Genomic DNA, 18,794 nt, shown 5'->3' on the forward strand with positions numbered 1-18,794 from the left:
GCCGATGATATCACCAGGCGATAACGTCACAATCTCGCGGTACACGCGGAATCTCGCGAAGTGGGACACTTCGCGGACGCACGCATGGACGTACGCAAGGCGAGTGACAGCTGTTGCGACGCGCGTCTCTCCCTTCCTCTCTTTCTTGTCTGACCGAGGCAGCGGTGTCAGTCGGCAGGCATTTTTTTTTTCAGCAAGCGCAGGGGAAGTAGGTGGGACATACAGGACAAATGGTGTAATGAGTGAATGGTTCTGGAATAATTTCCACCACCTGGTGACTAACGCACCTTGACATCGCACACACTTGGACGCCTCTCCGTTTCGCCTCCATCGAAATGCTGCCGCCGGTGGTCGGGTTCGAATCCAGGCAGTTTTAGTTAATAATAATTGGCCCACAGTAAAGGACAAGCGCTGTATTTATCACACTTGTTCTGTGGACACCTTAGCCCCGCCGTTGTGAACGAAAAGAATGCACGAGTCTGCTACTGGCTCTGTAGCTGAGCCACCTCCGCTGCCTCGTGCGGACAGAAGAGAAAATAGAGAAGAAAGAAAAAGAGAAAGACGCACGCCGACAACAGCCGTCGTCCACCACCGAAGCGGTGGCTGGTGCAATGACGGCCTACAACAGATAATCGGTGGCAGGCTGCACAGCAACCATAGTTCTGCATAAAGAAAGTAACAAAATTCCCATAAAGAAAAGTGTTAGGCAAGGAGACACGATCTCCCCAGTACTATTCACAGCTTGCTTAGAGGAAGTATTCAGAGACTTGGAATCGGAGCAGTTAGGGATAAGGGTAGATGGAGAATACCTCAGTATTCGGCGATTTGCTGATGACATTGCCTTGTTGAGCAACTCGGGGGATGAACTGCAGATAATGATTGGTGACCTAGACAGGAAAAGTAGAAAGGTAGGTTTAAAAACCAATATGCAAGGTTCAACAGCCTCGGGAAGGAACAGCAGTTTACGTTAGGTAGGGAAGCATTGGAAGTAATAGGCGAGTATGTCTACTTAGGACAGGTAGTAACCGCAGATCCGGACCATGAAAAGGAAATAAGATTGGGATGGAGCGCATTTGGCAAGCACTCGCAGATTATGACTAGCAGCTTACCGGTATCGCTCAAGAGGAAAGTATACAACAGTTGCGTGTTACCTGTACTCACCTAGGGGGCTGAAACGTGGAGGCTAACCAAGAGGGTTCTAAAGTTGAGGACAACTCAGAGGCCTATGGAACGAAAAATGGTTAGGGTAACATTAAGAGAGAGGAAGCGTGCAGAGTGGGTCAGAGAAATAACTGAAGTTACTGACATTCTACTGGAAACTAAGAAGAAATGGGCATGGGCAGGACATGTAGTGCGAAGAGAGGATAACCGATGCTCGCTTAGGGTAACAAACTGGATTCCAAGGGAAGGAAAGCGTAGCAGGGGGCGGCAGAAAGTTAGGTGGGCGGATGAAGTTAAGAAGTTCGCAGGGGTCAAGCAGATGCAGCTAGCACAGAACCGGGTTAATTGGAGAAATATGGGAGAGGCCTTCGCTCTGCAGTGGGTATAGTCAGGCTGATGATGATGATAAATTGCCCTACTAGATGGCCAGCAGGTCAAACCTGTTGGCGACCTCATAGGCGCGCTTGAGGACTGGGACTGCGACGTTCCATTCTTTTTGGGCAGATCTGAGAAGATGCTGTGTTGCCACTGCGTTCTTGATTTGTATGATAAAGTTTCTCTGTATTGTATAAGGCATTACAGACGCTCCAGTGTCGAATGCGCTAAACAGGCTCGAGCCGCCAACAGGAGTGGTAGAAGAAGTTGAAGAATCTCTGGAGGAAGAGGACCTTCCTTTTGTGGCCGCTCGGTGTAGAGATTCCCATTAATGTTCAGTGTGCTTATACTCTACACCACGTTCCTATCCTTGACCTGCATGCCTCTCCAGCTGAGCTCCGGTAAGTGTAGCGCACTCCGTGACGTTTTTTTTCACTCCTCCCTAAACGCTGTTTGTCTGCCGAAAACGGCACATTTCCAAATCCTTCGCTCCGTAATACTGACTAAGCTTTCAACACGATCCGTTTAAGCAGAGACCGCACTTTCCGTGCGCAGTACGTATTTTCTTGCGGCTGGAACTGTATAGCTATATACTCGTCCGGCATCGGGGTACCGTGCTTGGTCTTGATTTGGTTTGGTTTGTAGGGTTTAACGTCCCGAAGCAAATCAGGCTATGATGGATGCCGTAGTGGAGGACTCCGGAAATTTCGACCACAACCAAACCTTCAGAGGACATTTTTCACACGAAATTGCTGCCGTGTGCAGAAACCTGCGTTCGGTATACAATGCTGGTATTGCAGTGATGCTATAACCTGGTCGAAGGCTAGCGTCAATTACAAACGTGTTCCTCACATCACTCAGTCTAGCGTCTTCACGTGGTTATGGCGAAGACGCTACCACGTGAGCTAACAGTTATTGCGTGAGAGCCGGTGGGAAAAGCGCCGCTTGGAAGGGCGTGACGCCTGCTCTGCCAGTTCGGTCGCAGTGCTATACTTTTGCATTTGATTTTCAAGGGGTTTCTCACTGTTCGATAAAAGCAATAATCCAATATTATCCGTGATCGGCTTATTCCATAGATCTTAATTTACCGTGAGCGAATTAAAAAAAAAAAAAAAACAGCCGAGCCGAAACATGTTCTTTATTTGCCTTCTGCATTCAATGTCAATCGAATATGGTACATGCTAATTATACAACCTCCTTGTGTAGTAAGCTGCAAGCGAAAACTGCGGATATAATGCGCTGGCCAAACAGTCACGGTGGGCGATGAACCGAAAGGGGCACATTGGTCCTAGGAGGGTGATCTCGTGACGTACTGACTACGGTCGAGTTCAAGGGTAGGACTTGCGGTTATAGAGTATGTGCTCATGAGTATGCCTCACTTTGATGGAACGTCCCCGGTTCTGTCAGTTCTGACACGGACAATCTCGTTTATAGCACAAATAAAAAACCTTATACGTGTGCTGTCTTTTCTAAGATATTTGTTATTAGTGCGGCGAGGTTGTGAGGATGGAACAGCAGCTTATTAACCATATACGGAGTAAGGAAAAATTATCGCGGAATATAGAGATCAACAAGTCGGGGAACGAAGCAGTTTGGATATATGAGTATTTGCAGGATTGTTTAATGCGTCTTTCTGTCGGTCGCTGTTCGTGTTCACAGCCCGCGTGCTGAACCACTTCGTAGGCCACTACGAACCGTTGACGTACGAGCCCATTGACGTGAGCGGGCGAGCCCGCTGGAAGCGCTCGGCACATCGCAGGAGCCGGCTCGAAGAGCACAGCGTCGAAATTGCTTTTACGGCCCTCAACAGGCAAGCTGCGTATAACTAGGAAGTTTTGTAGTGTTTTTATGGCACGGTACGTTATGGTAGGCTACGCTAGCATTGCACAATTGTAAAATATGTTGGTACAGTACAGCATCCATGGTTGGCTACATTGTAAAAAAGAAATCGCACCCTTAAAGGTGCATTTCATGTCAGTAACAGACTATGCAGAAACGGGTGAAAGGGTGCATCAATAACGCAATGCACCCTTTGCTAGAGAGTGAGTTATTGACATGAAATGCACCCTTTCTGGAGGGCGTAAGTTACGCGGAAGGGGCGTGATTTTTTTGCAGTCTGTTGGTATTGTCATATTGTAGATTAGCACGTCGTGCTATGACACGATAAGATGTGTTGGTATATGGTATGGCAGGGCCTGTAGGCACGACACTGCGTACGGTTTGATAGTAGATTATGTTGCTGTACACAGTTTGTATTGTAGAGGATGCTTTAGGGAGGATACGTTGGTATGGTACGGTATATACTTCTTTTGGGATTTTGCAGTTACTCATCACCACACTTTCGCTTTTTCACTCACCGTCAGTGTCGTCCTTGCATGGATGTTCTGGTAACATATACTGTCTATAGCTTCGCCTCCTTTCAGGGAGTTCAGGCTGCGATTGGTACGCGACCGGTCCTCCTTCACGGACGACTTCGTCCTGGTGACAAACCGAGGGCCGGGCGACGTCTATCTCGATCACCTCTACTCGGGCCACGTCGTCGGTAAGTTTGGGGTATCATCTCGCACGGGAAAAGAAATGTGCGCTACTTGAGTACTTAAGCCACTGGGTGAAGCCCGCAAGCTCGATAGCTGAAGAGTAGTTGCGCACTCACCTAGGACGTGTGATTGCGTTCGTGAGGAGTAGGTAGACATAACGTGCATTGGCATAGGGGAGGAGAAAAAAGGATGCACTGCGTGGTAAACAAAATCGCACCCTTTACGTGCCTATACCTCACTCCCTCCAGAAAGGGTGAGAGGATAAAGTATGCTGATGCACCCCTTTAATTATTGCGGCAAGGAACATCACGCCAAATAAAAAGGTGAATCAATGTCTTAATTCATACTTTCTGGAAGGTGCGACTTAGACACGGAAATGCACCTCTAGGGCGCGATTTCATTTAAAGTAAAATATATCAACGGAGAACAAGATACAAAGGGCAGAGTAGCGATCAACTTTCTATATATAGACCGTTTTACCGAGAGCGAGCAGGAGATGAGGAAAATACACTCTTACCAGATTCCTTGCGCCGGCCCATTGTTGCCAGTACCGAGTGGGCTGTGCATTCGCACGCTTTTTGCATAGCAGAGCGGCCTTGCACCTCGGTATATTGTCGTTTGAGAGACTTCAATACCTTTATTAGTGCCCCTTTTAGTGGTAATGTCATCGGGACAGCAATGCGTGATGGTGGACTGCGCAAAGAATCAAAGAAATCGCAACATGATTACCGAGAGCTTATTCGGGAAGCATGTATCGACAGTCCGAGTTCGGCTGTGATATGTTTCTGCTTCACCGCATTCCAGTCTAACCTTATTTAATTCGCTTATGAACGTTTTATGTAAGCCAGATAAACTTAGTACCAATGACGGACTCACGAATATGATGCCCATTTCACTTCCACCGCCGTAGTAGCCACGCACGCCTGGCAGGCCGTGCCTCCCGCGAGCCCTCCGCGCCAACAATACGGTGGATCTTTTCCGCCAATGCAAGAGCGTGCTAAAATCTGTTCTTCACTTAAACAATAAGCCGAGCAAAAAAAAAAAAAGAAATCTTTCTTGCGGATTTGTGACCTATACCGCGTTATTGATAATTGCAATACAAATAAGTTACGCATACCGCTGGTGCGACGCGTGGCTCATCGTCGGCACGCTGGTTCCGCTGCTAAGACGTCACCGAAATTTACATCTTTCTTTTACTGATACTATGGGATCGGCAGTAAGGCAGTTCCATGAGAGACCATTTACTCTAGCGCTGAGCAATTACAAAGCGTCGTCGGATGTGCCTTCGATGCGAAACAATTTAGGCCTAGCGAAGACTAGGGAGTAGCGCTCGACGAGAGTGCCATAGTACGCCGTGCCAGCGGGCGGTGCCGCTTTCGTAAGCGGTGCTGTATGTGCTGTGAATTTGTCGTTTTCTTTCATGGTGCCGCTGAGAGCGCACGTTTTTCGACGTTTTGCTCAACAATACGTCGTGCAAACGATACTGCTACGACGTACGGGACGGGGGTATACGATTTTGTGTCGCCGCAGGACGAACACCAAGGCTTTATAAAAACGTCGAAGGATGGTACTTTAGACCCTACTTCTTTTAAGTGCTAGTCTTGAACCGTAGTTTAACTTAAAAGTAAACATTGTTTAAGCAGGACAGCTCGATCGTATATCGAAATGGGTCGCACTTCATGTTAAATCAATGCGGCGATAACTGGAAAGCATCTTTCGCAGTATCTGCATTCCGAATTCGGTAGCTGCCCATACGGTTCATTCGCTGTGTGTTTGTGTGTGCAGTTACCATTACGATAATAAAATATAATTGAAAGTACATGTATCGTGAAAGATATAACAAATACATCCACACTGCGGAAGTGGAGCGCAGTTCTTCGCAGCCACCCGGCCGCTGTGCTGTTTCCAACCGCAGCCGCTATGTCAAACGGATGGTATACGGTTTCCTGGCGCGCTCAAACAAAGCACAAATAGCACCAAGGTGTCGGATAGCTTTCACGAGCACCGCGAAACAGCACTTTTACGCTGCCGCACCGCTGCATCAACACGCACAGCACAGCCCAAGATGGCGTCAAGAGGCGCCGGAGCGGACGTTCTGCAGTTTGGCTCATACGGGGCGCCACCATCAAACTAAGATGGCTGCACGCAGGCATCGAAACTAAAAAGGTCTATAGACTTCCAAACTTACCGTGACGATCTGCTCAAATGATGTCATCCAACTGAGCTCAGGTCATTGTGGCGCGTGATGCAGGTCACCCTGACAGTCGCGTGGTAGGCTCCATCATGGGCGGTGTGTTCGTGGGCCGCATTGCACTTCCGTGGGAGGGCGAGGAGTACCACGTGGAGCGCGCCAACCGGTTCTTCCCCAACGGCACATCCTCTTTCCACTCGGTGCTCTACTCCTCCAGGGACGTGCTGAAGACGTCAGACGGGCCTTTCTGTGGCGTGCGTTCCGCTACCATGGTGCGCGGTTGCGGTTGTGTTACGTACTGTAAACACGTGATGCTCCGTAGTAGGAAGCAACTTAAAAGAAATGCAGCTGATAAATATGATCACAAAAGAAATGCAGCTGATGAGTATGATCACTGGTACGCGGCGTTGGTATCACTCCGCTGAACACTTAACAGAATCACTTTTATATATATTTTTTTTGCAATACCAAACAATCCAGAGGCATCAAAATTCTTGCACTTTATGTTCTGGCGGTTAGCTTGTTATCTGAGTAATCGCAAAAGCCCTAACAGTAGACTCTGTCACGAAGGAATTGCATATATTGGTTACTGCATACTTTGATTGTGTCCGACTATATAGACAACATTGACTTCTGCGATGCCAGGCACGACAAGGAAACGCGGTGGCGCGCATTGTCCAGTGTGTCGCACTCATCCCTAAGTACACGAGACCACCACCGAAGTGCCAAATACGTTATGGTTTCAAAAGAGCCAGGTTGTATTATTAGTGTATAAAGAAAATAACTGGAAATAAGTATAAAGGGAAATGAGTTACTGGAGGGAAGAGAATGAGTAGAATTGCGGACGAGCAAAAAAAAAAAAAAACAAAAAACAAAAAACATTCGAATACGCGACAGGGGTTGACAATTTAGCGGCCTGTTCAGTGCAAAAACATTAGTAGAGAGTTCGATACTTGTGCCCCTTGCTAGATTTATTTCTTCTTTGCAAAAATAAAGACGAACAGTGTGGAGGGCAATACCTCTTTTTTTTTCTTTTTACCGCACTCTGTTCTCTGATCCTTAGCTGCACCGACCGAAGCGCTCCGTTCTACCGTTTGATCCCCTACCGGTGGTCAGCACTGGTCAATATACAGCACTCAGAGGCACACGGGAAGTGGCGTACGACTCGCACTCGAAGCGTAGCGGGGCGACTCCTCGTCGTCCTGGGGTTGCAGTCGTGGCCGGCTTTCCTTCCAATGTGTCCAAGGCAGGAACCAAACCGTGAGCCCCTGTTTCAATCGATATCTGCCCCAATTTCGGAAGTTTGCTGAAACGAGACATCATGCTTACGGTACGACTTCTTGCGGGAACAGAACATATGAACGTGAGCTGTGCGGTGGAAGTAAGGTTCAGTGATGGTCGATTTAGTTGATCTTTTTCAGCGTTTGCAGATTCTTATTCCGAAAAGTACGAGAGATAAGTGGTTGTAGGCTGTGCAAGGAGATTGTACAGTAAAGTGGGCGCTGTGTATGTGGTAGAGTTAAATATTTAGACAAATAAATAAAGTTAACTATTCAGCTTTATATTTCCGATATTTAAGGGGAACATGACGGCACAAAATCACAGGCCGTCAAATCAAGGTCAATTCAGTTCTTAAGTTTCCTAAACAGCCAATCAGCACACAAATATTGAGAAAATGAGGGGCTTATTATGAGAGCCAATGTGGTTATACGTAGAACGTCAAAAATACGCATTTGACTACTCGTTTTGACAACTGGAATAAGATAGCATCTCCGCGAGTGGTGTCGTCGCCTAGATCAAGTGAATGAGCTCCTACATCATCAAATTCGCAAACGGTGTCTGTATTTTATGCGTATGAAATGTGAGCTACGCCATTTTGTAGACACGCAAAGCGGAGAAGCCAACTCAAAGAATTTTTAAATGTGTATTTTTAACCTGAATTTGGAACCGCATTGCAAAGTACGAACAATTAAGAATACTTGACTCACCTTCGATATTAACGGCCTCTTATTTCGCACTGCAATCTTTCCACCCAAATTAGGTTAAAAAAATGACTAGGTGGAACATTTAGGGGAATCTTTCAAGTGGGAGTAGATTTGTAATAAGGGAGTAATTACTTATTGAAATCCACCCAAGTGCGGCCATACAGCTACAAAGAAAATCTGTACAGCTTCCTCAAAAACTTCGTAGTTAAAGAAAATTACTTGGGACTTTAGCGACTAAAGTAGTGAAAGGCGAAAGCCTGAGTGCCACATTTTGCTATGCAACTGACACGAATTAGCAATTAATAATCAATAGACAGGTAATTGACTAACGATATATAATTGTCATTAATTAGTTAATTATGAATTAATTCATAATTATTACTTATTTAGTAATTAATTAGTCAATAGTTAGTATTGATAATTGATTGGCTAATGACCATATAGGCATGCATTCGCGCATACTGTGGTGGGGATCTGTGATTGGTCGAGACCTCTATGACGTCATCCTGCCTCGGCCAATCACAGCCGCCGAAAAAGTGGGATACATTTTGTCCACAACAGCAAAGCCATTAAAGACTATTCGCCTTAAAATTTGTCCTCGTCCGGGGATTGAACCCGGAACCACCGTTTTTCCGGGGCAGTCGCTCTATTGACTGAGCTAACCAGGACGGTCTTCTTTTACGGTCCTCCTCAGCAGATCAGGTGGTAGGGTGAGATCGAATTGATGAATAACTGGAAGGGGAAATGTTGTTGGTCGAATATTTAGGGGAATCCCCCAAGGTGGAGTAGATCTGTAATAAGGGAGTAATTACTCATGGACATCCACCCAAGCGTAGCCATCTTATGGCTTGTTTTCCCATTGCACACATGCGCCCAACAAGCAGTTTCTTATTCGAAAATAGTAATACACTTACTTGTGAAGCGTACGTACACGAGCTTACAATAACAATCTATCCTCATGGATAGAACTCTCAAAATAAAGCATCTCATTCAGGTTTATATCTAACGTGGCTGACTCTCGGAAAAAGTGCACCTGTGTACGTCCACGTCTCCTAGGTCTTTAAGTTCTTAGAAGGAAACATTCTAAATGAATTGTAACTTTGAAAAGTGTCAGCTTAACAAGTGGAATTTTTGTAACCGTGTAACTCTGGCCAGTGCTTAAATGTCCCCAAAACGGCTGTCCGTTAATAATTTGCTGAACCGTTGTTCCACAGGCGCTCCAAAGAGGACGTGCGGCTCAAACGTGTCTGCAATCTAAAGATCAGCGTGGACCACACGCTATTCACCGCCGTGCTGTCGGACATGAGCGGGGACGAGGTCAAGGCCAAGGACGTCCTCACCAGCATGATCTCCGCGCACACGGCGACTGCGTCGGAGATATTCAGTAACACTGACTTCGGAGGCATCGTCGACATCTCGTTCGCCGTGCAGCGGGTTGAAGTGAGAAACAGCATGATTGAATCATCGTTGTAGCACTTGTCTCGGCAGTTTCAGTTTGGTTTGGCTTAGGACGAGCAGATAACACTGGAATCCTATAATACGTATGAGAAGATTCGCGTGTCAGATCTGAAGCCAGACCAGTGGGGAGATATGTACTATATATATATATATATATGTCACACGTACGAAAATGCGCGGGTGGTCCTGGCCATCGCGGCCTGGATTCGATACACGAGTTTGTACTCAGATGCCTGCGGCTTAAAATGTCTAGAGTTTGGCTACTGAAAATTATATCCTTTGTGAGCCTTTTTAAATTTTGTTTCTGTATGCCTTTCGTACGCTTCACGCGGCGTGCTGTATGTTAGGGCAAACGTAGTATAGGAAAAAGCGTTGTGTAAGTGCAGTAGTCAGCAGCAGCAGCTAAATTGCTGTTCAGCGTAACGGCAACGGAAATCGCCCGTTGCAACCGGCATGTCAGCTGCTTTAGCGACACGCACACCTTTTGCGCAGATAAACGAGTCAGACGCGTGCGAGGGTGGCCGGTGGAAGACGAACCCGTTTTGCCGTGAGGACCTGGATGCGACGCACCTTCTGCACACGCTGTCATACAGCAACCACGACGGCTACTGCGCCTCCATCCTGTGGACTCATCGCGTGCTGCCCAAGGGACTACTGGGCATCGCCTTTGTCGCCGACGCTGACGGTCAGTACGCATGTTGACGCTCCGAGAGTCCGCAGCGGTGAACTTCAGCAGTAGTGAGGAATATTTATTTCAGAGCCATGAAGGGAGCTGGCAGTAATTGCAGGCTAGACAGTCGCAGTTTAACCGCTAGGTTCGCTGAAAGAGGTAGTGAATTCTAGGGTGCCTAGTCCACTACAAAATGGAATCACTACCAAAGCATTCGGTGCACCGAATATTTCATATTTAAAGGTGTAAAATGACAAAAAAGACAGACATATATATGCCTGCTGATTTTCGCTGCTGCATCTTTTCAACTGATCTTGTTGCCAGATGGTCACGTGCTTATCAGTAACCTTAAAGGTTTGCAACTTGGGCACAGTTTAGTTTCATGACCGTAAAGGCATCAAGATACGTAAATACCTGGGCGACATGGGCCCTGTGGTAGGTTTCGCTACTGGTAAAATTAAAGAGCTAACGACTGCCTCCAATTATTTTGCGCTTACTAGCTACGCTTACGTTCGTCTGACAACAAAAAAGACGCTCTAACCTCAGAAAATCTGGATTTGATTATCTTCCCACCAGTAATCTCTCACGCCTGTACCGAAAAGGTCGCGTTGCCATCGCTTTAGTGAGAGGTGGCATTTGGGAATTCGCGTTCCAAGTCTGGCGTCCACGCATGCATTTCTCTTCGCTTTGATAACACTACATTATTTAGCTTTTTTCTAACTTATAAAGCTCGTTTTTTTTTTTTTTTTTTTTTTTGTGGTAGCGGTTACTTCTGTCGACGTTGGCCACCTTCAGTTTGTCCTTCATGTATCTTACCGTGAACCTGATACAGATGTGTATTTTATTATATTCTTTATTTTATTCTTATTCTTTATTCTGTTTATTCTTCGTCTCATTTATAAACATATACAGATGTTTATAAATGAGACGAAGAGAACCACCGTACGGTTTGTGTACGTTTATGTCAGTTACCGCATGCGTAAAATATATGTATTGTTACTCTCGGAAATGCATAAGATTTAAAGTGCCCTTAAATTTCACGTGTGGTGATTCTGGTGTGTTTGTGTATAAAATTGGATGGTTTATCATCAATGAGTTCACATCGCGCAGCACAGTACGACTGTGTGTGTTTTTTTTTTTTTCTTCATTCCACAGCTCCTTATGTATATCAGTCCCTCAGCTTCGCGCCTGTTATTCCAGTAGGCGATAAGGGAATGAGGCCTCAGGAATCTGTGTGTTGTCTGTTTGGAGGACTATATACTATATCGTCGGGCACAATCCGAAAACCAAGCATATGGTATCGGCCTGTCATCATGACGCCGACGTCACTGCCGCTATTGGAAGTTCAAGGTCGTTGACCTCCACCTACACTAAGCAAACTCGCACCTTTAAAAGCGCATTTCTTGTCTATAACTCATACCCTGCGGAAAGTCTCATACAAAAGGTACATTGAGGTGCTATATGCACCCACTTTGTGCAGTTGACCTGCACCTACACTCTAAACAAAATCGCCCCCAAAGATGTATTTCCTGTCTATAATTCACGCCCTCCTAAAAGTTTTAAAAAGGCTGCATTGGGGTACTGATGCAGCCTTTTAATGGGTGCAGTGCTGCTTGAGTACCTGAATGCACCCTTTGTAGAGAGTAGGAGTTGATAGTTAATGCACGGAAGGGCTGCGATTTTTTTTTACAGTAATAATATATAGTACAACACGAATACCCCTGTACACAGGAAGGATGCCTGCTGTACACGTGCGGTGACCGGTGTGCAACTTCTCCTGTAGCTCCTGACCATGCAACTAAGCATGCTTAGCTCTGAGAAGCTGAGGCGCCCTGGTCAATCAGAGTCGAAATCTTGAGGCTGCAGGTACTTCTGCTTGTGCGTGCAGCTGACTCCGGAGGCATCTGCGAGACGTACCGAAATACGCCCGTGGATGGCAGGGAAGCGCTTGGAGGGTATACGGGACGACGCAGTCTCAACACTGCGTTGGTCACATTCCAGAACCACAACGGACGCGTGCCCCAGCGCACCAGCCTGGTCACCTTCACCCACGAGCTGGGCCACAACTTCGGCGCTAACGTGGGTACTCCTCGCCGACCCGCGAATTGACACGCGAAGCGATCTGCACAAGGTGAAACGCGGTCCCACCCAGTCGTAACCGCGCCATGCCGTGACCGAAAACTCCCCTCAGTAGACCAAATAATCTCTACTGCTGTCCATTTTAATGCAAAATCACTTCTAGCCAAGCTTGACTGATTTCGCAAATTTCTGGTTCCTGTCCGTCTAACCGAGTGTTTCTATGACAACAGCTAAGCCTAGCTTTGCTGCACATCGTTATACTATAAGTGGCCACGCTATGTATGTCGTATTAGACATGATGTAAGTAGCTGTAAATACCATTACCAAGGTCGAGGTCAGTGTTAATTCGCCTCTAATTAGCACAGGCAAGGAAATGAAGTCAAACGGGTTTGAACACAATTTGGCCTAATTACGCCTTCCTAAGCCTAACCGATCATGTTAGGCTCGGCTAAGCTTCACAGGGCTATCTAAGCCTAAAGATCTATACATGTAAAGGCTTAACTAAGCCTGATCAAAATTATGCTTGGGAAGGTGCCATTATGGCCAATTCATGATCAGTCATGATGATATATGATTCATGATATATGGCTATATATAGGCTTAACTAAGCATTTTTTTAGCGTGAAATACAGTTCCAGCTTTCGCAAGTAAGACGCGCTTACCTATCTGAACTTCTTTTCCTGCGTACAACAGTCTGTAAAAGCTAGCTATATGAAGGAAAAAAAAAGACGAGGAAGTCTCGGTTCTTAAAGTTCTTTTAGGACCCGTGAAGGTTCCTTTTATGCCAGATTTCTATTATAAGATTCGCATCAAGAAGGAGAACTGTCGAATTGACGCATGACTGGTCCCGTGTCTGCATGAAATGAAACAAGGAGATTATGCTTCAAGTTATTTCCTCATTCTTGTAGTCGAATGGAGCCCTTATGCATTTATAGACGAGGATGCAGTTGTTTTTCATCTGACGTTTTTCTCATGCACAGCGAAAAGAATGGTAGTTGGGAAGGTGACATGGGAATTCAACCCATGACCTTTGGATTCAGTGTCTGAAATGCAACACATAGGCCACGCAGAGGAGTTCAAGAGGCTTGGTTAAAATGGACTTTATGTCTACGTCGGGTGGACTTTCACGTAACTACCCCCATTAAACAGTATGCGTACTGATATTGGTCTTCATTCAATATATATGCTCTGGACCAAAATGACAGCAGTCTGCTATTCTGCACTGGGGAAAAGATGTGAGGAATATCACCAAATGACAGGTGAAACAGTGTATTTTGGCGGCGTAAAGTTTATTGTTATTCCTAGAATTTCAAAGCAGGGAGGTACGGCTGGTGGACAGACAGTATTGAGCTATCCGGCTTACACCTGTCAGATTGTAGGCGACGCGCCTCGATTTAATGCATCGCGCGCTTGAAATTGGATGGCATCGGCACCTCTAACGGCCGCCACGCGTCCGTTTCTAAGTAAATTTCAGATATCTGCCTCTGTATTTTTATATAAGAAAGTGGACAACCAAGCTGAATGAATAAACATTGACATTACGCAATAATTGTGATTTGCAAACACCTTCATGTAGACCTTTATTCAATTGTGTGCAATAACAGAAACCTCGCATGCATCTTCTTCCAAGCTCAAAATAAAGCCCGCCAAATTAAAAAAAATCACCTGGGTAGCGCATTTGCACGCCACAAATGTGCTGCTCTCAATCATGGGTTTCAGAAAAAGAAATCAGCTGTGGCTGTGGCTCCACGGCCCCCTCGCAGCGCTAGGCCGAGTATGTGATGACTATTCGCCCACGTCAGCCAGTTACACGTGACGGTGGTAGTGGAAAGCATTTATTGCAAAAATAGAGGTTGCTTGGAGAGCCACCCCTAGTGGGCCACTGCCCTTACAATACTAGGGGGAGTCCCTTATTCCGGGACCACATTGGTCTGGGCCGCCACACTAGCTCTCTGGACCAGCGCTTGTTGTGCCGCTAGATCCAGGCAGCCGAGCAGGGCCGCCTACCAGTCCTCTCGGGTAGGGGAAGGGGTTATGGGTAAAAGAGAAGGATTTAGCTGGCATGCCCAGACCACGTGAGAGGTGTCAGCCACCTCTCCACAAAAAGAGCAGAGGCCAGAAAAGGAAGGGTCGAAATGTTTGAGTACTGCCGGGCACAGTAGAAGAGTATTAATAAAAATCTAAGAATTATTCTTTCGCCCGCTTTCCCTATCCCCTTGAGAGGAGCCGGGTACTGACGGTGAAAGTCCCGTTAATAGGCACATATTTCTTGAAAAGAGAGGATAAGTGTCCTGGTCCAGATCGGTAGGGTATACGCCGGGGGCCCGGTTAGTGAGTGCGCGGGCGGCCGAGTTGGCGGCCTCATTCCCTGGTATGCCCTGGTGGCCTGGAGTCCAAATGAGAAATCGGGTCTGGGGATCCTGATCCCGAGCTGCTCTCCGAAGTATTATTTGTGCTTTAGACGTTATCCAACCCAGCTCATAATTCCGACAGGACCCTCGCGAGTCGGATAGGATGAATTTAGCTTGAGGGTGGGAGGCAGCCAGGGCGATTGCTACCTCCTCTGCGTGGGTTGCGCTAGGGGCTTAAAAGTGAGGCCATCTACCTTTCTTTTCCTCGTGAACGACGGCAGCCGTGTACAATCGTTCCCTGAAATGGTGCGGGCCCGCAACATCCACAAAGAAAACATTGTGTTTAGAGCCATAATGGTGGTGCAGGGCATTTTCCCGCGCCTGACGCCGTCCATTGTGGTCGTCTCTTTCCATTTTGGTAGGAAGGGGTCGAACACGGAGGGCGCCTCTCCATAGCTCTGGCACTCGTACCCTTTCCTTAATATGATGGTTGTGTTGTACAGGTAGCCGGTCCAAAAGGTGACGACCGAACACGGTCTGGGCAAGACGCGTGTATTGATTAGTGAGGTGCACCTTGCGTAGCTCCCGATAGGTGTTCAGGAGCCTCGCATTGGAGGTAGAGATCGGGAGGTCGAGCGCCCTCTTGATTATCTTGCGGAAAGTGACCTCCCGGATGTCTTCATCATGCTTGCAGAAGTGCAGGTATGGAGTTGAATAAAGAATTCGACTCGTCACGAAAGCATGGGCGAGTCACATCGCATCCCTGCTTCTGAGGCCCCCACGCTTGTTTTAGACGCGGCGGACAATGCGGCCCACTTGGTCGCCAATTTTGCGAAGCTTAGCTAGTGTTGTGTCAGCGCGACGATTTTGGTGAATAAAGAGTCCGAGGACTCTAATCTATGTGGCTTCGCGTATGGGTCCACTGCCAGAGAGAGAAGTATTGATGCCTTGCATCTCGGCGAGGGGCGTAGATGCGCGAATTCTGATTTTTGAGGAGAGCACTGGAGACCACAGTACGTAGCATAGCGATCCACTATGCCCCGCCGCTGTTTACAGACAGTCCTCCAGTTGACCAATGTTGACCTCTGTAGCCCAAATGGTGATGTCGTCGGTATACAGCGCATGCTGTATACCTTGAACCTCACCTGGTTGGGCAGGGAGATGAAGCATTGCCAAATTAAAGAGTAGTGGGGACAGCACTGCGTTTTGTGGCGTGCTTCACGTACCCATAGTATAAGGACCGTGCTTCTTGTCCTGAATGCAGATAAAGGCTTCACGGTACGTTAAGAACTGTTTTACGTAATTAAACGTGTTATGTCCGCATTGTGTCTTGCTGAGGTGAGCGAGGATGACACTGTTTCACGTTGTCGAAAGCACCCTTCAAATCCAAGGCGAGAACCACATTGTCATTGTGAGGGTGCTCGACAGGTGTGAGTACCTCGTGGCTGAATTGAAGCAGAATGTCCTGTGCTGACTTCTGAGGTCGGAATTCGAAAATCGTGTCTGCGAAAGTATTGCGGACCTCCAGATATTCAGAGACGCGATCTCGAACCATGGCCTCCATGAGCTTGGCTGCGAAAGACGTTAGGGAGGTAGGTCGGAGGTGATCGGTATTGAACGGCTTACCCAGCTTGGGGATAAATGTGATAAGCGGTGTTTTCCATTCTAGGGGGAGAGATGTTTCTTTCCAGATTGCGTTCATATATTTTAGCAGGGACTCATACGCCGGATCAGGAAGGTTGGCCAAAAGTTTGACCGTAACCTTGTCCCTGCCGGGAGCGGTACCCCGTTTCATTTTAGCAAGAGCTGCCCGCAGATCATGGAGCTGGAACGGACGATCCATATCCGGATTATCTCTGCCTGCATAGAGATTCCTGTCCACGGGTGTCTTGGACTTGACACAGATACTGATCCCATAGAGTCTGTGTAAGTTGGTCCGTATTGCCCTTGAAATTATGAATTGCTCGTTGCAGATGTTTCTTTGTTTCTGTGCGGGTCTGAGTGGGATCTATGAGGCTACGGAATAGCCTCCAAGTATTGCGACTAGACATTTGTCTAGCAGCAGAGTTACAGCGGTCCATCCAGTTAGAGTGGGTGAGCTTGGCAGCATAGTCAGCAGCCCTTTGGGTAGAGATCGTGAATCCTCAAGCGGAGTTTCTTGTTATGTTTCTGACGCCGCCATCTCTTAGGCTGCGCCGCGCTTCCCAAAGATGAAGGAGATGGTTGTACACATCCGTTACCTTATCTGTGAGTTGTATTTGCTTCTCGTGTTTGTGTAGTGTTTGGATGAGGCTCTGAGCCCAGGCAGAATAGTCGTCTCCGGGCATACTGGAGGCTGTCAGGGATTTACGGAAAGCCGTCCAGTCTGGCAAGAGGGCCTGAGTTATGTATGGTGCGGTGTAGGGGACGAGTGTAAATGATTGTGTTGATGATGCAGTGGTCACTGCCAAGGGTGTCCTCGGTGTTGATCCAGTCTGTGTGTCTTATGTTGCGGGTGAGGGTAAGATCGGGACAGGTGTCCCTGGTTACGGAGTTACCCACACGTGTTGGATGGACGGGGTCAGTACGAAGAGTAATGCCCAGCGTGGAGATTAGTTCCGTAAGCTTTCTGCCCCGCGACTTTTCCTTGCGATAGCCCCATAACCCACTGGGGGTGTTGAAATCCCCCACAATCAGAAGGGGATCGCGACCTGCTACCTTTAGCGCCTTGCTAAAGATGTCTGAGAATGTAATGTTCTTAAGTTTAGGGGGGCAGTATATATTTAAGGTGTGTACGGTTGAATCAGTACGACGCAGGGGGAGGACTGTCACCATCACATACGAATAAGATAGATTAAGTTCGAGATTGACCTCCGGCGCGGTAAAGCCTTTGTGGACAAGAAGACAGGTGGACGGACTCCGTTGAAAAGTGTTGTAGCCCGACAGCTTCGCCGCAGCCCCAGGTTCTTGGAGTGCAACTACTGCTGATGGGTGCTCAAAAGGGTCGAGATATAATCTTAACTTAGCTCTCTTTTTACGGTTTTTAAAACTGTGGCAGTTCCATTGCATGAGGGAAAAAGCCTGATGTTTTGGGGGGTTGCGGGATGGCTTAGTTCCCACCGCCATGTTGAATTTGGAGTTGAGCTGGGCTAGACTGCGTAGCTACATCTCCCAGTCCCTGAGCAGCGGGGAGGGGCTCCGCAGAATCTTCGGCGATTTCATCCAGGTCAATGTTGCGCATAAATTTTGACGGGCGCTTAACTTCTTTCGGTGACTTAAGCCTGCGGCCGAGGCGCGAACCGTTCTCGTTTAACCATGTTTTGGTGTTACTGGTGACTACAATGGTCACCTTCTGAGTGATGTCTTCCAGGACCTTACCGAAGTTGGAAAGCTGGCCTACCAACTCAGCTAGGTTGTTTTCTACAGCCGTCATGCGGCTGTCCATTGCCTTTTCCTGAGGGCCCTAGCACATAGGCTCGGGTTCCGCAGGACGCACCACTGGGTCCGCCCGCGATCACGGCGGGAAAGGTGGGGTTGCATGTGCAGAGCGTAAAATTTTGTTTTGTGCAGCTAGTTGAGCTACCTGCGCACGAAGCGCTGCCTGTTCGCGGCGCATCTCTACGATTTCGGGGGAGAGAGAGGAATGGGCGCGAGAGGCGGGAGAGGAGAGGAGGCGACCCCAGCACAGCTGCCTACCTTGTTCAATTACTTCTTGGAAGCTGCAGACGTTGATGACGCACTGCCTCCGAGCTCCGGAAAATCATCAGCCTAGATAACCGGATCGCCCTGGTCCTGTGAAATCTTCTTCGGTGACGTCCTCGATGACGGCTTCTTGGAGGATAGAGGGAGCTTCTGAATCACCGGCGCGCCGTCAGCCTTGCCGCTGGGATCACCTCCACACACCTTGCCCTGCGACTGGAGATGTGTTGCTGGGGGCCGGGCTTGCTGAAGCCTTCAAAATTTTCCTTTTCAGGCCTGCAAGCCCGTGAGATGGGCTTTCCCGCAGAC

General features: G+C 47.7%; 1 protein-coding gene across 1 annotated transcript in view; it reads left to right on the plus strand.

Moving 5' to 3' along the window:
* The first annotated feature begins 1,915 nt into the window (after window positions 1-1,915).
* The window catches only part of LOC146182415 (disintegrin and metalloproteinase domain-containing protein 10-like), a 49,433-nt gene continuing 32,554 nt past the window's right edge, over window positions 1,916-18,794 (plus strand). Inside the window, exons 1-7 of the mRNA XM_084575949.1 lie at window positions 1,916-1,937; window positions 3,196-3,346; window positions 3,960-4,078; window positions 6,325-6,496; window positions 9,464-9,689; window positions 10,200-10,392; window positions 12,266-12,456. Coding sequence (XP_084432075.1) covers window positions 1,916-1,937; window positions 3,196-3,346; window positions 3,960-4,078; window positions 6,325-6,496; window positions 9,464-9,689; window positions 10,200-10,392; window positions 12,266-12,456 — 1,074 coding nt within the window. The remainder of the gene's footprint in view (window positions 1,938-3,195; window positions 3,347-3,959; window positions 4,079-6,324; window positions 6,497-9,463; window positions 9,690-10,199; window positions 10,393-12,265; window positions 12,457-18,794) is intronic.

This window comes from Amblyomma maculatum, chromosome 8 (assembly GCF_055883805.1).
Source record: "Amblyomma maculatum isolate TAMU_Amacu chromosome 8, ASM5588380v1, whole genome shotgun sequence".
Taxonomy (NCBI): Eukaryota; Metazoa; Arthropoda; class Arachnida; order Ixodida; family Ixodidae; genus Amblyomma; species Amblyomma maculatum.